Raw genomic sequence first — 16,587 nt, forward strand, 5'->3', positions numbered from 1 at the left:
TTGACTAAGGATTTTGCTTAAGTCACGATTTAAAAAGAAATGTCATTGTATCACAAAAAAATGTCAAAATGAGGAACCCTAGATGTATTACAAACAGACATAGATAGTTTTTGGGTTGTCCTATGTTTTGGGTTATCCCTACTTTGGGTTGTTTGCCGTGGGTGGGCTTCATTCCATTTTAAATTGCTGCCGGTCAGCCAAAATCACAACTATCTGAATATAAACGCCACTATCTCTGTTTAACAAAAGGCATTTTATAGCCTGTGATAGTAAAATGGGAAGCTGCTCACTTAATCTTCCTCAATTAATATTGAGCCACTTGCTTCATCCACTAAAGCAAATAAATAAATACATTTGAAATAAATTACGATTTTGTAACAGGTAACGCAAATATAAAAATATATATTAAATAATTTGTTTTATGAATGTATGGGGGGCCCTTGGTCAAGATTTGTCACTGACCACCTGTGACACAAATATAAGTAATTTCCTGGTGACTTGGGATGAGCTCCCAGAATTGCTATGTTCTTAACAGGCTAAACTTAACCGCAGATAATGTTCTTCATACGTACTGTACTTGGACACCTTTCAGGTAAATGGAAAAAGACAATCATAATGGCTGTACCTAAAAACATACTGATTCATTAAAGAATAAGAGCCAAAAGCAGGCAAGTACCTATACTTAGCACCTAACAATGCAGAAATAATGGCAATCAACATGTTTAGCATGTAAAGAAATTTGCAATTACAAAGAGGACTTGAAACAATATCAGTATCACTTATTTTTCACATGAAATAAAGTGAACTTTTTGAGCCCAAATTGGCTCTTTGTCAGATATTTTAGTATCCATGGTTTAGCATATTTCCTCTCAGCATGTTTTAGAATACTTTCATAGCATTTGGCCTGACTTAAATCAGGGAAAAATGTATGAGACCAACATAACACATACTTTTTATAAGAGGAAACCATATGTATTACCCATGTGCAATCCCATAATTTTTAGTAACTGTTTTCTTTTTAATTAACATTTGTGGAATCAAAAAACATTTATTGGTTAAATTTGAATTAAGTGTATTCTCACATGGGTATTTACACAATATCGCACACACCTGTTCACCTGAGATACTGACATAGGTCTTAAGATATTTTTAAGGTGTTCATGTAAAATGATTTGAGCCACTTTCAGTTCTTACCCAGATTCCAACCACCATCACAAAGATTAAGTAGACGACAACCACAGCAATGTCAGCAGCTTCCACACCAAGACCTGTGCTGGGAGGTGCTGCAGTGGTGAACCCAGAGGAGCTGCTGCCTGCATGCCAAGTACAGAATAGAATAATTTCACTGATTCATTTTTCTTCTCTTTAACAAACACACCATACCCAACTGTGTAAAAAAATCTAATCACACAGAAGAAATATAAGTACAATACATACAAAGTACAAGTACAGGCTATTACTAAACAAGACAGTAGAGGATGCCAGAATGTCAGCAGTGATGGCAGTAGGGCTGAATGTCCAATTAATGTGAGTGAAAAATCAGTTTTACAAAACATAAGGACCTGCCCTTGCCAGTGCAGCAGACAGGTCTGGCTGAACCCACTAACATTGTGAAAATCATGGTCTGAGTGGGAGTAATTGTTTAATCAGAATTGCCCATTATGGATGAACTTTTTGCAGCCTGAATTAAGTTAGGCTGCAAAAAAGATTAATGTTCTTCTAAATCATAGTGGCATCAACCTACTGAACTCAGCCCACTGTCAGTCTCGATCTACTCAGATGAGTAGAGGGACAAATCTATTGGAATTTAGCCTCACTTTTCATTGGTGGAAAGTGCCTAAATGGTAAAAAGTTGAGCAATATCTTACAACCCATCCAAGACTAATTTTACCCACCCAATTTAATAAAAATTAAAGTAGCCCAAAAAAGTCCAAAGTAGCCCAAGTAGTGTTGCCCAACTGGGCCTTTTTTGTAAACCCCTCCTCTTAAGAGGCACTCTCTAACAGTTTTTGATTAGTTATATACTGGATTTGGGATGTTTGTTGACTTGTTGAAATACTGTTCAGTATTGGCTTAACATGGCTTGCCATCCTTTAACTATACAGTTACATTTCTGACATTTACTTCATCATGCCTCTAGCAAATGATGTCTTTTGAATATTGCGCCTCATGCAAGAACCACTCATATGAAAAAAAGTAGTTCTTAAGTTGCATGTACCAGTATTTTAAGAGAATTGATATCATTCACCAATTTTTTTGTACTTAGAATTTTCTCTTTGGTACGGACGAAATTCACAAGTTGTCCAGACCTCAAGATTCTCAAGATTCATTTATTATTATCATTTTACAACACAAATTTGTGTAATGAAATGTGGATTGTAGTCCCTTTATGCTACTCACAAAAACAAAAATTATATAAAGGGTTAATAAATAATAAGTCGTAAAAATAAAACTATTTTTGATATTGGAGTGCGGAGGAGGAATTGAGGAGTCTCACAGCCTGAGGAAAGACATATTTCACCACAGCAGTTTCTACATTTCAGTAGTTGTTGGAAACAGCTGCCTCAGGGTCTTACTGCATGACTGCTACATTTGTTTGCCGATTTGGACTGCAGGACTTACATCTACATTTACATTTTGTCATCTCACTAAAGATCGAAAACTGGCCAATGGTATGCCAACCCATTCTCATTCCCAGGGTGTCAAATACCAACGCTTTTGTCACGGCCCTTGGCATCTGACACTGACGCACAAGACACCATTTAGCATCTGTATGAGACGCACCAGGCTTTCAACTAACTCCAATGTAAACCCACTCATGTTATTAGACACTCAGAGCAACTGCTCTGGCCGTCCATTCATTTCAATATTAACCCGACCCCCGGGCTATAAGACGCTGTGAGCATCAGTCAGTCGGCAGACCAAAGGACCTGCTGCCCAGAAGTATTTCCTCACTGCCAGGTTTTCTTTTTCTTTAACATTTCTCAACACAAAAACACGAAAGTGTCCTTGATAATTCAACAATAGAATATATTAATATTAAGGCCATCATTTTGATTGTCTTTGATTCTGAGAAATAAAGTTTTTTTTGTCAGTTTTGGATAGTGGAGGGCTAGGGACGCGCATTGTGTTATGGGTGGACTTGGCATGTTTGACTGCTGTTTTGGCTAAAATATCTGAAATAAATCAACTTTTTCTTAACATAGATCATCCAGTTGCAGTGTAAATACTAGTTCAACTGTACTAGATATTTGATATATTCAGTAGATATATTTTTTTGTGACCCTATTTATAACAACACCAGAAGAACTACAACTGTGGTGCTGATTTGCATCAAGCTGCATGGCGTGGCTCTAGGGAATTGTAGTAAAAAATTTTAGTATTTTTCCTAGAATTGGACGTTGTAATTACTGAATTGAGAGTACATTGAGGAGTTTAAGGGGGTGGTAACACAATCTAGGGCAATACTACGGGCTTGGAGGAAGGCATGAAGTGCTTGGGTTAACCCATTCCAACCCGTTCTCATTCATACATAAGCTACTATTTACTCAGCCCTGGATATTTTTTGTATCTTTATGTTTCTTGGTTTTGGGATGTTATGTCAGCATGACATAGCCCATTAAATCAGAACCTTTTATTTGCCAATGCAAGCATACAAAGAATGTGTCTTGGTGTTTGCTCCAAAAAAACGCAACACAGAAGAATAAAAAATGACGAAAGTAAGGTAATAATAACAATAATGAAATTAAAGCTGCAAGCAGCGATGATCGGGCCCTCGCACCCCAGCGCATGTCGAAGTGACGCTCAGTTGAAGGGCTTTTGTCAGTGACTTGTTGTGTAAAGTTTGAGGCAGATCCAACCGTGTACACTCAAGTTATATCAATTTCCTCTGTCATGGCGAAACATCAAAAGTCAATGCCACGCCACGGCCAAACCATCATGATCATACACTAGTCTAGATGACACACACTGATTTTGAAGTCCTTACGATGAATTCTGTAGGAGGAGTTCTTTAAAATACAAGGTATGCGAAATGGCCAAGAAAAGGCGAAAATTGACCAGTTTTTCAAGATGGCCGACTTCCTGTTCGACTTACAATAAGGCTTCAAGAGGCTTTTTTGTGCGTGTTGACATTATACATGTGCCCTGTGAATTTCATCTTTCTACGTTAATCTGGAAGGCGGGGCTGCAATTTTGAAAGTTTAAAGGGGGCGCTGTTGAGCCATTTTGCCACGCCCATTCAAAGCGACCACATACGATTTGAGCTGACATCACTCTAGACATGTGTGTCAAGTTTCATGACTGTAGAGCAATCCCTTCTCCCTGAAAAACAGTATGATATTTCATGGCGAAGGATGTGTCGCCATGGTAACAGCATTCAGTTTTGGGTCATGAGCTGCCAAATGTAGCATCACCAAGGTCTTGTTTATTAGCTGACTTAATTTCAGGTGCATCAGCCAAATTTCCTAGGAGTAATTAGACAAAGTACTACGCATGATACTTCCTGTTGCCAGTAGGTGGCGCTATGACTTTCGCTAAATATGAGACTAAACATGTGTTCAGATCAGGACTCTTAACAAGCATATGAAATTTGGAAAAGATCAGACCACGTGGAGTCAAGTTATAAGGCATTGAAATTTCATGGCGTCACATCGAAATTCGCCGCGTCGCCATGGCAACACCTTTCAACGAAGGGTCACCAACTTCATAATATAAGATCTCCAAGGTCTTGAGGCTATTCTCAGTAAATTTCAGCTGGATTCCATCACCGTGCTGCCCACAGGGCGTCAGAGCGTAAAACATGTAACTTCCTGTTGCCAGGAGGTGGCGCTATGAGTCATATCCTGTATTGTCACATGGACCCGTTCAGGGCGGGACTCTTATGAAGCACAAAAGGTTTGGCTCTCTTAGGATCATGTATGCCGGAGTTATAGCCGTTTCATTTTTTAAAGGGGGCGCTGTTGAGCCATTTTGCCACGCCCATTCAAAGTGACCACATAGGATTTTAGCTGACATCACTCTAGACATGTGTGTCAAGTTTCATGACTGTAGAGCAATCCCTTCTCCCTGAAAAACAGTATCGTATTTCATGGCAAAGGATGTGTCGCCATGGTAACAGCATTCAGTTTTGGGTCATGAGCTGCCAAATGTAGCATCACCAAGGTCTTGTTTATTAGCTGACTTAATTTCAGGTGCATCAGCCAAATTTCCTAGGAGTAATTAGACAAAGTACGACGCATGATACTTCCTGTTGCCAGTAGGTGGCGCTATGACTTTCGCTAAATATGAGACTGAACATGTGTTCAGATCGGGACTCTTAACAAGCATATGAAATTTGGAAAAGATCAGACCACGTGGAGTCAAGTTATAAGGCATTGAAATTTCATGGCGTCACATCGAAATTCGCCGCGTCGCCATGGCAAAACCTTTCAACGAAGGGTCACCAACTTCATAATATAAGATCTCCAAGGTCTTGAGGCTATTCTCAGTAAATTTCAGCTGGATTCCATCACCGTGCTGCCCACAGGGCGTCAGAGCGTAAAACATGTAACTTCCTGTTGCCAGGAGGTGGCGCTATGAGTCATATCCTGTATTGTCACATGGACCCGTTCAGGGCGGGACTCTTATGAAGCACAAAAGGTTTGGCTCTCTTAGGATCATGTATGCCGGAGTTATAGCCGTTTCATTTTTTAAAGGGGGCGCTGTTGAGCCATTTTGCCACGCCCATTCAAAGTGACCACATAGGATTTTAGCTGACATCACTCTAGACATGTGTGTCAAGTTTCATGACTGTAGAGCAATCCCTTCTCCCTGAAAAACAGTATCATATTTCATGGCGAAGGATGTGTCGCCATGGTAACAGCATTCAGTTTTGGGTCATGAGCTGCCAAATGTAGCATCACCAAGGTCTTGTTTATTAGCTGACTTAATTTCAGGTGCATCAGCCAAATTTCCTAGGAGTAATTAGACAAAGTACGACGCATGATACTTCCTGTTGCCAGTAGGTGGCGCTATGACTTTCGCTAAATATGAGACTGAACATGTGTTCAGATCGGGACTCTTAACAAGCATATGAAATTTGGAAAAGATCAGACCACGTGGAGTCAAGTTATAAGGCATTGAAATTTCATGGCGTCACATCGAAATTCGCCGCGTCGCCATGGCAACACCTTTCAAAGAAGGGTCACCAACTTCATAATATAAGATCTCCAAGGTCTTGAGGCTATTCTCAGTAAATTTCAGCTGGATTCCATCACCGTGCTGCCCACAGGGCGTCAGAGCGTAAAACATGTAACTTCCTGTTGCCAGGAGGTGGCGCTATGACTCATATCCTGTATTGTCACATGGACCCGTTCAGGGCGGGACTCTTATGAAGCACAAAAGGTTTGGCTCTCTTAGGATCATGTATGCCGGAGTTATAGCCGTTTCATTTTTTAAAGGGGGCGCTGTTGAGCCATTTTGCCACGCCCATTCAAAGCGACCACACAGGATTTTAGCTGACATCACTCTAGACATGTGTGTCAAGTTTCATGACTGTAGAGCAATCCCTTCTCCCTGAAAAACAGTATCGTATTTCATGGCGAAGGATGTGTCGCCATGATAACAGCATTCAGTTTTGGGTCATGAGCTGCCAAATGTAGCATCACCAAGGTCTCGTTTATTAGCTGACTTAATTTCAGGTGCATCAGCCAAATTTCCTAGGAGTAATTAGACAAAGTACGACGCATGATACTTCCTGTTGCCAGTAGGTGGCGCTATGACTTTCGCTAAATATGAGACTGAACATGTGTTCAGATCGGGACTCTTAACAAGCATATGAAATTTGGAAAAGATCAGACCACGTGGAGTCAAGTTATAAGGCATTGAAATTTCATGGCGTCACATCGAAATTCGCCGCGTCGCCATGGCAACACCTTTCGACGAAGGGTCACCAACTTCATAATATAAGATCTCCAAGGTCTTGAGGCTATTCTCTGTAAATTTCAGCTGGATTCCATCACCGTGCTGCCCACAGGGCGTCAGAGCGTAAAACATGTAACTTCCTGTTGCCAGGAGGTGGCGCTATGACTCATATCCTGTATTGTCACATGGACCCGTTCAGGGCGGGACTCTTATGAAGCACAAAAGGTTTGGCTCTCTTAGGATCATGTATGCCGGAGTTATAGCCGTTTCATTTTTCATGGCGAAGGATCGAAATTCGCCGCCCAGCCACGCCCCCTAGGAAAGACTAATGAGAATTGTTTTAATAACTTTTAGTCTCCTATGCCTGTAGATGATACGGACCGAATTTGAAAGTCCTGGGGTCAAATCTCTAGGAGGAGTTCGTTAAAGTATGCGGGCTGGAAATGACAAAATTTCAACTTTGATACAAAATGGCCGACTTCCTGTTGGAGTTAGGCTATGTGTCCTTGGGACTTTTTGGTGCGTCTGGTCATGATACATATGCATACCGAATTTCGTTCTCCTACGACAATCTGTATCGAGGGGGTCAATTCTAGGTGGCGCTGTCGAGCCATTTTGTCCCGCTTTATTTCGAGACCCATAAAATATCGCAATTTTCGCCAGTCCTGACATCTGTGCAAATTTTCATGAGTTTTCGTGCATGTTTAGGCCCTCAAAAATGCGTTTGTTTCGGAGGAATAATAATAATAATAATAATAATAATAATAACTCCTTCAGTTTCAATAGGGCTTCGCACCGGTCGGTGCTCGGGCCCTAATAAACAAAGTAATATAAAAAATACATTGAAATTTTAAAATCTATTTACAGAAGGGAACAGTAACAATTTTGAAATGGGATATAAAACTTTAAATACTGACTGTACAAAGGAAATATGGACTGCACTATGGACAAAGAAATAGGGTGTATGAAATAAATGAAGGTGACAAGAGCAAAGATTAAAATGTGCATAAACAACTAAATTATGTAACAGTAGAGGTTGAATGCATGCACAATCTAAAGTCCAGATGAAATATATGAAAGTGACAAGTGCAGGGATTAAGGAATGTGAAATTCAAAGTCCAGTTTGATAACACCATCTTTATCCCGTTTATATGGCCATGGTACAAGATTCGATGCACACACACACACACACACACACACACACAAGCTTTATTGGATGACGTGGCTCAATATTAATTGAGGAAGACTCTATGTTTTAAGAAAGATGATTTCATATTAAATATCCTCAGCCACTTATTCTTGGAAATACAAATTAAATGATAAACTTCACATTTTACAGTCACAGAGTATAAAATGGCTTCTCTTAACAGAGATAGTGGTGTTTGGACTCGGGTTGCTGCAGAACAGTGGCAATTTGAAATGGAATGGAGCCCACTGATGGCAGACAACCCACAGTAACAGTAACCAAAAAAGTGCTAGGTTACCCACAACACAATGCTCTTCCATAGCCTTCTGCTATTCAAACTTGACAAAAAAAACCCCTAACATTATTTATCAGAATTGAATGAGAAATAATTACAACTGATGGCCTTAACATTAATCTATCGTACTGTTGATTTATCAAGGGCACTTTTGTTTTTTTGTGTGGAGAAATGTTAAAGATATCATTACAAGAAAACCTTAACCTTCCGGGCAGGTTCTCTGGTCAGCAAATCGCAAAGTTTCAAATTCTGGATTTCAATTTCAGATGCATAGTAAATCGGGCGGAATAACAGTGCCTGCAGATGCGCTCCATTGAATGGCCTTGTTTTGCAACCTCTACAACCTGGGTTAGAGGATTGTACAACTCAATCCATAAGAATGTACAATTTTTATGCAATTTCTTTGCATTGAATGGAGGATTCATAGTAGATTGGATGGTCGGTATCAGACACTGAGGGGCATGACGCTCATAGTATCCAATATTGATGCGAGTGGGGCATGGATGTATTAATGTATTAATAATACATCCAGAAAAAACTAAGAAATCTGACAAAGCATTCAGTACTTTAAATCAGTTCACTTTCAGAAAGAACTGAGGTATTTTGGAATAGATGTGATATGTGATTACAGTGCAGGATTTTGTAACGCAAATTGCTCTAAGGTTCTCTGGATTTGCATCCCGGACCGTCTTCATCTCCATAGAAACCCCTCAACTTGCATGCTTCTCAGATAAGCGGGTCCTTGGTCTGAAACTTGTGGAAACAGATTATGATGAGCCTAGGCTTCACACTAGGTCTGGTGACGTTAGCAGCTGTTCACCGAAGACCTTAACCAACAGAGCAGAAAAGTGGGCCCTCAATCTGTTCAGGCATTCAGAAGATGCGGCCCTCTTTCCAGCTGTCAAGGTCATTTTTATGTCAGAACAAACGCTATTGAAATGCTTTCTATTTAAGAAATAAAAACAGATTTGCATGGAGGAAAAGACGAGGATAAGCGTAAAGTAGTGAGAGCATGGTACAGAGAGACATCTACTCCATTTGACTAATTGCAGATTTGTTTAGGAATATGCAACTCTAAAGTACATTATCAATTGATATGAAAAAAAAAAAATCAGAGTTGATTAAGAGTTAGGAGTTGCCATTTAGATTGAGGTGGAGCTGTCTGTCAATATGAAGAGTAAAGAGGTGATCATGCAAGTGAAGAAATGAATAATGAGGCTGGAAAAAAATATCTATCAGAGAGATCAAAGGTAGTCGGTTTGCCAAAATCAACAGTTGGGTACACTCTTAAAAAGGTGTGCACTAGAAAACGGCAAACGAGCTGGTAGACCAAAGAGCACAAGTCTTGTAGATGAGCAGAAAATCATTTGCATGGTGAAGAAAAAGCCCTTGACGATGGCACAGCAGGTCACGAACGCTTTCCAGGATGTAGAGAACGATCAAGAGAAGACTAAATTTGAGGCTATTTTGATAGAGCACTGTGAATGACAGTTGTTCCCAAAAAAGATGAACTTCAGTAAAAATGGACGGATATGTTGATGTCAACTGTAGAAACTAGTTCAAGTTATCTATACATTAAGTGTTAAGATGTAAATTTTTTTTTGAGAGAGTAAAATTTTCTTTTTTGTATTGAGCAATGGAGAGTCAACCTGTTAACCTGAAAAAATTGAGCTATCTATCTAATGGGGGAAATAATGAATGCTGTAAAGACTATTGTGAAAACATTATCTGGTGTCTGTAGTGATTTGTATGTCAAATGATGCATTACAGGCAAGTTAACCGAAAACAAATGGAAAAGGAATAAAGCATAGTTTGTTAGAGAGTGTATCCATGGTAGTAGCCATGAAATGGAGGTGAATGCAGATATGTTTGTCATTCAGCAACAGGGCCTTGCATCAACAAATACCAAAGATACAATGCCCAACTGCTACTTCCTTATTATACCCCTTAGCCCATAGGCCTTTAAAGCAAAGACTTTTGTTAAACTTAGGCTGAAGGTAAAATAATACAAAGAGGTGTTGTAGTGAAAAGTCCAAGCAGACTGTAAAATGAGTTGCCCCTCTCTGTGAAGAGTTGCTGAATTATTTTTTTGTGTCATAACACAGATCTGTCTCATTTACCATTTGTCTCTCGGCTTTCCCCTGTTCCTGTCTTACATGCTCTGGAAAGCAATACATTCATACAATTTGCTTTTGATGAAAATAAAGCTAGTTGTTGTAAAGCAGTAGTACACAGAGCCTACAAGCATAAAACTGAGTGAAATAAAGTTCTGACCTGTAGTGAGACCGGCAGACATGTTGATTATTATTTTCCAGACTGGTTTGACGACTTATAGACACTGAGTCCAACAGTGCTTCTCCTCTGTATGAGCTCTCCTAACTCTGTGTAAAAGAGTTAGTTATTCCTGCTGGTAAGCCTGACAGAGGCATGTGAGTCTGTGGAGTCAACCTTTAGCTTAATTATTAATCAGTTTGTTGTCAAGACAGTCAATCTTCACTGGTTAGCTATAATCACTTGGCAAAGACTTACATGTATGAGGACAACACAGTAAAATCAGCCAAATGTTGGATGAGCCCAGCATTCATGTTAAATGATGTTTTGACCCATCAAGAGGCCCTGTACTGGTGGGTATCAGACTGTGCTGTCATTATCCCGGCCTTATATCTACATTCTTTCTCTCAGGTTAAACTAAAGGTGTTTGCTGACCACCCATAAAGGCCACACAAATTGTAAATCAAACACACCTCCCTGCCATCCAAGGAACAAAAAAGTCACAGTGTGCCTTGATGTGCTCACTGTGGCAGTAGAGTTGTGTCTGGCGGCTGTCTGATGATTTTGTGTGGAACACCAGTGTATAAAAAAACATTACAGCTGTGAGCTCCCGTCTCCATCTTTGGCCTTTTCTGTTTGGTTAGAAGGGCAAGGCTCACTTAAAAAACTGAATATTTCCGTGCTGCTGCCAGAGTGAGTCCGGAGTCACAGAATCCTTTGACAAAACCTCTCCACATTAAGATATGCTTTGGAGCATATTTCAACAAAAAATATTAGAAAAAATGTACATACTGTAGCTTTAAGAGCCAGTCTGTATGAATACGTTTGTTTGAAGGTCAATGTGTATATTTTTTGGAAAACATCCACTGCATGTGATAATCTAAAAGTTTTCATTAGCTGGCAAAACATAAGACTTAAGTTGTACGCACATCAATATAGGTGCAGTCCTGTGGTGCTGACTGGCTATTCAGTGGTGTCTTCTTCGTTTCTTCAGCTCTTCTGAGGCTTGAAATTTCTAAAAAAAAAACAAAAAAAAACTCCCATCCAATTCCCCATTTTGCTTTGGAAGATCTGTCCAAGGCAAAACTGAATGTGTTAACAGGGCTCATTGGTCCTGTGATGTGTGCTGCCTGTGATTTCCTGTTTCCTGTAAATGCTGCAATACATTAATTTCTTGTATATCACCTGCAAAAACTGTGCACTCAGGTTTCTTCAGACTGTTAATGTATTGCATGGAATTGGTACACACTTCCAAAGAAGCTATTAGACAAATGTGATAGATGTATTCAGAGAGAGCTTGTGGGTCTAAGAGAATTTAATGGTTATGCGTTAACACAGGTTGTGTTGTCTGTTGCGTCACACAGCTATTTGTGGCTTCAACAAGACAGCAGCAGCAAAACAAAATAATAGTATAATTGTCTCCCTTTTTGCTGTTTTTTGTTGCAGATGGTGTTGATCCTTTGTGAAGTGAAAATGTATTATGTATAGATATCTATTATTTGGAATCAAGAACTGGCTGGAACTGGGTAGTAAACCTACAGTCAGTAACCTAGGAAAATATTTTTTTGTGATTTTCAAGCATTTTCGTGTTTAAAAATATTTTCTTTATGTTCATGCTTGTTGAACAGGTGGTTTGATAAGTTGCTCTTACTCTTTTTACAAAGATTTTATTGCTTACAATAATGAGTGTTGTGTTGTTGTCAACTCAAGTCTTTTACTTCACCTGGTTCACTCCACCTCTCTGCTGTTCACTCTGTGTGTGTGTGTGTGTGTGTGGAGGAGCTGAGCCCCACTCTCGGTCAAACACTGACACAGAGAGTAGAGGAGAGGACAAAGAGGAGGGGTGCAGTGCGACCATAAGTTACACCAAAACGTATAAAAGATCCTTCCTTAAGAATACCCCAGGTTCTTAAAATTTTAAAACCGGTTCAATCTTGAGCAACACTCAAAGTGAGCATGCCAAAGCTGTTCTTTTTGACCATGGGGTGCTCCACAATTGACATCCTCACTATCCTGCCTCTGCGAGGGACAACAGATTTGGCAGCAAAACTTGAGCCTTAAGTAATGTGCAGCTTAAATCTCAATTGCCAAGTGGTTGATAGGGAGTGGATAATGTATTCCCCATCTACAAGAAATATATACTGCCCAAAATGAAGAGGAGAGGAGAGCATAAAGACTGTATCCTTGCACTGTGTTGCAGAGTGACAGCCGGGACTGTCGACTCCGGCCTAATGAAACAGAGTGAAGAAGAGAAGCAATCTTGGAGAGAGGCGTTCGAGGGAATTAGAGCTTTTTGGCAGAGATGGGACTTGCTTTTAGGGGAGATGATGAATTGTTAGGTTCCCAACACAATGGAAACTACTTAAACATCTTGTCACAGTTTGATCCCTTTTTGGCAGGGCATATGAGAAAGTATGGACAAAAGGGGAGAGGTGGCATTTCTTATTTGTGTTCAACAAGTTGTGAATAATTTAATCAACTCAAGGGGGAGAACAAAAAATCTATGGCTTTAATACAATGTTATCTACCCAGTTTTTTCATTGTCAGCTGATAATAAATACATTCACGTTTATTCATTTGGCAGACGCTTTTGTCCAAGTCAATGTACAAATGAGGTACGATCCAAGGTACAGTAGATCAAGGATTAGCCTTTGTGAATAAGTGCCTTGATATTCAGTTCCACATTCCACTGACACAATTGCCACAAGGCTTGCAGATCCTTGAGGTAAAATATACGCAAGCATCTAGCAGAAACCTTTCTTAGACAACCTGAGAAGGATGAAGACATGTAAAATGAGCGTATTAAGTGAGTGAGTACTCTCTGAACAGGTAGGTCTTCAAATAATTTTTGAGGACAAAGAGAGATTCCGCTGACTAATTGAGTTTGGCAACTTGTTCCACCACCAAGGGAGAGGGGATTGGATTAAGATTTCCTGCCCTGGTTCACTCCAGTGGCCTAATGGTTAAGACACATACCACATAACCACCACATCCACAGTTCAATTCACAAGGAACTCTTGTTGCATGTCATCTCTCTCTCCATATTTCCTATTTCTGCACTGACTGTCAAATAAAAATAAGCCCCCTCCAAAAAATCCAAAATCTAATTGGGTATGTTTCACACAACCACACCGCGCTGGTTAAGATAATAAATTGTTATGAAAAAGCTAAAATGAAAGCTATCTGTAAGTAGCCTAACTGTTTAGTATGGAGGCCAAGAACGTCCGTGCTTGCAATAATTTTTTTAATGCCGTTATTTCGAGATCACGAGTTAATTATTTTGTTATCTTGAGATAACAGAGCTCGTTTTCTCATGATAATGGGTTAATTTATCTTGTCATCTCGAGAAAACAAAGTGCCATTTTCTCGATATTTTGCTGCCATTTTTTTTTATATGAAGTTAGGTCCAGCCACAGTAAACATAATGTTTAGCCTACATGTTTATCATGCTTTCAATGCAGCACTGCACTATTTTCTTCCTTTTAAGCCTAACTAGTAACACTTTAAACAAGGTGTCTTGTCAGCCAATGGCAACCAAGAAAATAGACGTTGACATTGCGCTTTAGGTAACTATACATATTCATGGCCAAATTGGCTTGGAGTCAGGGAAGCTGTAGCTACATTTGACTCCAAGCAGTCAATGTAGTTGGATGTGGAGGGAAAGGAAAACAAGCTGCTGCGTGTGAACAGTAGCCTAATCAGCACCACAAGGGACAGCTCTGTTTCAGGCTAACCAGGGTTAAATCATTTCTGTGGGTTAAATACTATATATACAGTGTCAAACATGAAGAGATAACCCATGTATGTTAACCCAGAATAATGTTGGTGCTAGGTTAAATATTAAAAATAATAATAATAAATGAAAGTAAAAAGACAGGTACATTGATATTAATCATAATCAAAACATCATGTTTATGGAGTTGGATGGGTTATGCTGATCAAGAATAGCCTTATTCCACAAAAATAGAATCCATAATATTATATTGCACAGTGAGCTTTACACATCATCACGCCATCAAGGAACAACAACAACATAATCTATGCAGCCTACTGCTGGAGCTCTAGTTGACATGGTTGTTTGAAGTACTGTCTGATGCGTTGATCAATAATGGGTACTCCTGGATCTGACATTTTCAACTTAAATCAGTTGCTACAGTTGTCACGACGCCATCTTTACATCCTGGCATTTCACTCCTGATCTCTGATAAATATTGTAAGTAGTAAGAGGGACAAAATTTTTGTTTTCTCATGAAAACGGGGTGATTATCTTGAGATAACATAGCTTGTTTTCTTGAGATAATGAAATATTTAACTTGTGATCTTGAGATAACGACATTTCAAAAACTAATTGCAAACATGGCCGTTCTCGGCCTCTGTAGTTTAGCTTGGTTTGTAATGTACCGCACATTAATTTGTGGCAAACTCCTGTAAACTTACCTACTGGCAGAGGCGGCAGCCCGCCTTCCAAATCAGCCCTTCCTGGGGAGCAGAGGACAGGATGAATGACTGATAGTGACTGATGTAAATGGACTGCATTTCTATAGCACCTTTCTCAAAGCACTTTTACACTACATGCCACATTCACCCATCTGCAAACAGTCATATGTATAAGTATTAGTACTAGTACAAATGATTAATTACCTCATTATTGTGGGCATCACCTCCTAGAAGTAACCTTTAATGTTTGGAGGAATCATTAAAGTTTGAATTTAATTCTCCATTTGGTCAATTAATCAGCTGTAAGTTTTTGTCCCAAACAGTGACCTTGTTTATGGTTGCTCAATTAAAACAACCAATCACTTTTAAGATAAATGAAGACATTTATTAATAGCCAGACATCTTGACAATACACGACAAAGCATTCGAAAATAGATAAAGAATAATAAGGCCTATACATGATTATAAAAATAAAATAAAGAAATATTCAGCAAGAGTGGCTCGAGGTCTGTGACATATTGCAACAGGGAATGCTAAGGGAAGCTAACTGTACTTCTCTAAATAAATTATCTTTTTAATTTTAACATTATTCAACATCAATCCTTGATCACAAAATCATGTTATGCCTTACTGTTAACGTGTTTTGTCGTGGTCGAAGCGTCATCTCGGAAGGTCCAGCGTTGCTTTGGTGTAGCGTCACCAGCGGTGTTTGGCAGTTGAAAAGGCCCAGGGATGGCAAAGGGATGTCTAGAGGTGCGTCTAGAGGGCCATGTCACAGCGTGCATAACTTTTTATCTGCATTAATATTCTAATATTAATATGCTACATGCATACACATAACTGTTGATGGTCAGTCTCCTATTTTGCAGAACCTTTATAGTCAAATAGTCTAACATTAACAATGACAAATAAATAGGACTTTTTTCTGAGCTCATGTACAAAAGTTAAGCATTATGCAAACCCTGGGTTCTGTCTTCCTCTAAATTGACTCAAAATGACTAATCTAAGTTATATAGTATACCATACATTATAGCATATACTAATGTCATAAAACAATAAGCCTGGATGTTTTTAGATAAAGAATGAAAAACAGGTTCTGGTCATATATAAGGCTGTTAAAGTCATGGACTTTGTTCTGCAGAACAAACTACAAGATGTTAGGCAATCCCTGCCATGGTACACCAAAATAATACCAGTTTACAGGCTTGTTTTAATCTGAGGAGACTAGCATGAAGTGACTGGATAAATAACATGCATCATTACAGAGTTAGAGTGAATGTGATTTTTGGACAAAGAAATTTAAGAAAAAAGACGAGAAAAAGACAGAGAGCAGCTGTGGTTGAGTTAGCTAGAGGGTGAATGAAGAGAGTGAGCGCTGGTAGTGAGGAAACCGGTGAATCAGATCAATAAAACGTTATTTAGGGCCCAAGCAACTGAAGGAATTATTGGTATTCTCTATTATTATTAGGGCCCGAGCACTGAACAGTGCAAAGGC

The 16,587-nt window shown here is 39.4% G+C and overlaps 1 protein-coding gene across 3 annotated transcripts in view; it reads right to left on the reverse strand.

Moving 5' to 3' along the window:
* slc5a9 (solute carrier family 5 member 9) overlaps window positions 1–16,461 on the reverse strand; it is a 58,336-nt gene extending 41,875 nt beyond the window's left edge. The window contains exons 1-3 of one of the 3 annotated variants that reach the window (XM_044361757.1): window positions 15,724–16,461; window positions 15,093–15,134; window positions 1,195–1,313 (exon numbers count right to left, since the gene is read on the reverse strand). In XM_044361757.1, the coding sequence (XP_044217692.1) occupies window positions 1,195–1,313; window positions 15,093–15,134; window positions 15,724–15,877 (315 nt within the window). In that variant the 5' untranslated portion in view covers window positions 15,878–16,461. Of the gene's footprint in view, window positions 1–1,194; window positions 1,314–10,658; window positions 10,775–15,092; window positions 15,135–15,723 lie in introns of those variants that run through there. The other 2 variants (XM_044361758.1, XM_044361759.1) reach the window with 2 other exon arrangements.
* Window positions 16,462–16,587: the final 126 nt, after the last annotated feature.

This window comes from Thunnus albacares, chromosome 9 (genome assembly GCF_914725855.1).
Source record: "Thunnus albacares chromosome 9, fThuAlb1.1, whole genome shotgun sequence".
Taxonomy (NCBI): Eukaryota; Metazoa; Chordata; class Actinopteri; order Scombriformes; family Scombridae; genus Thunnus; species Thunnus albacares.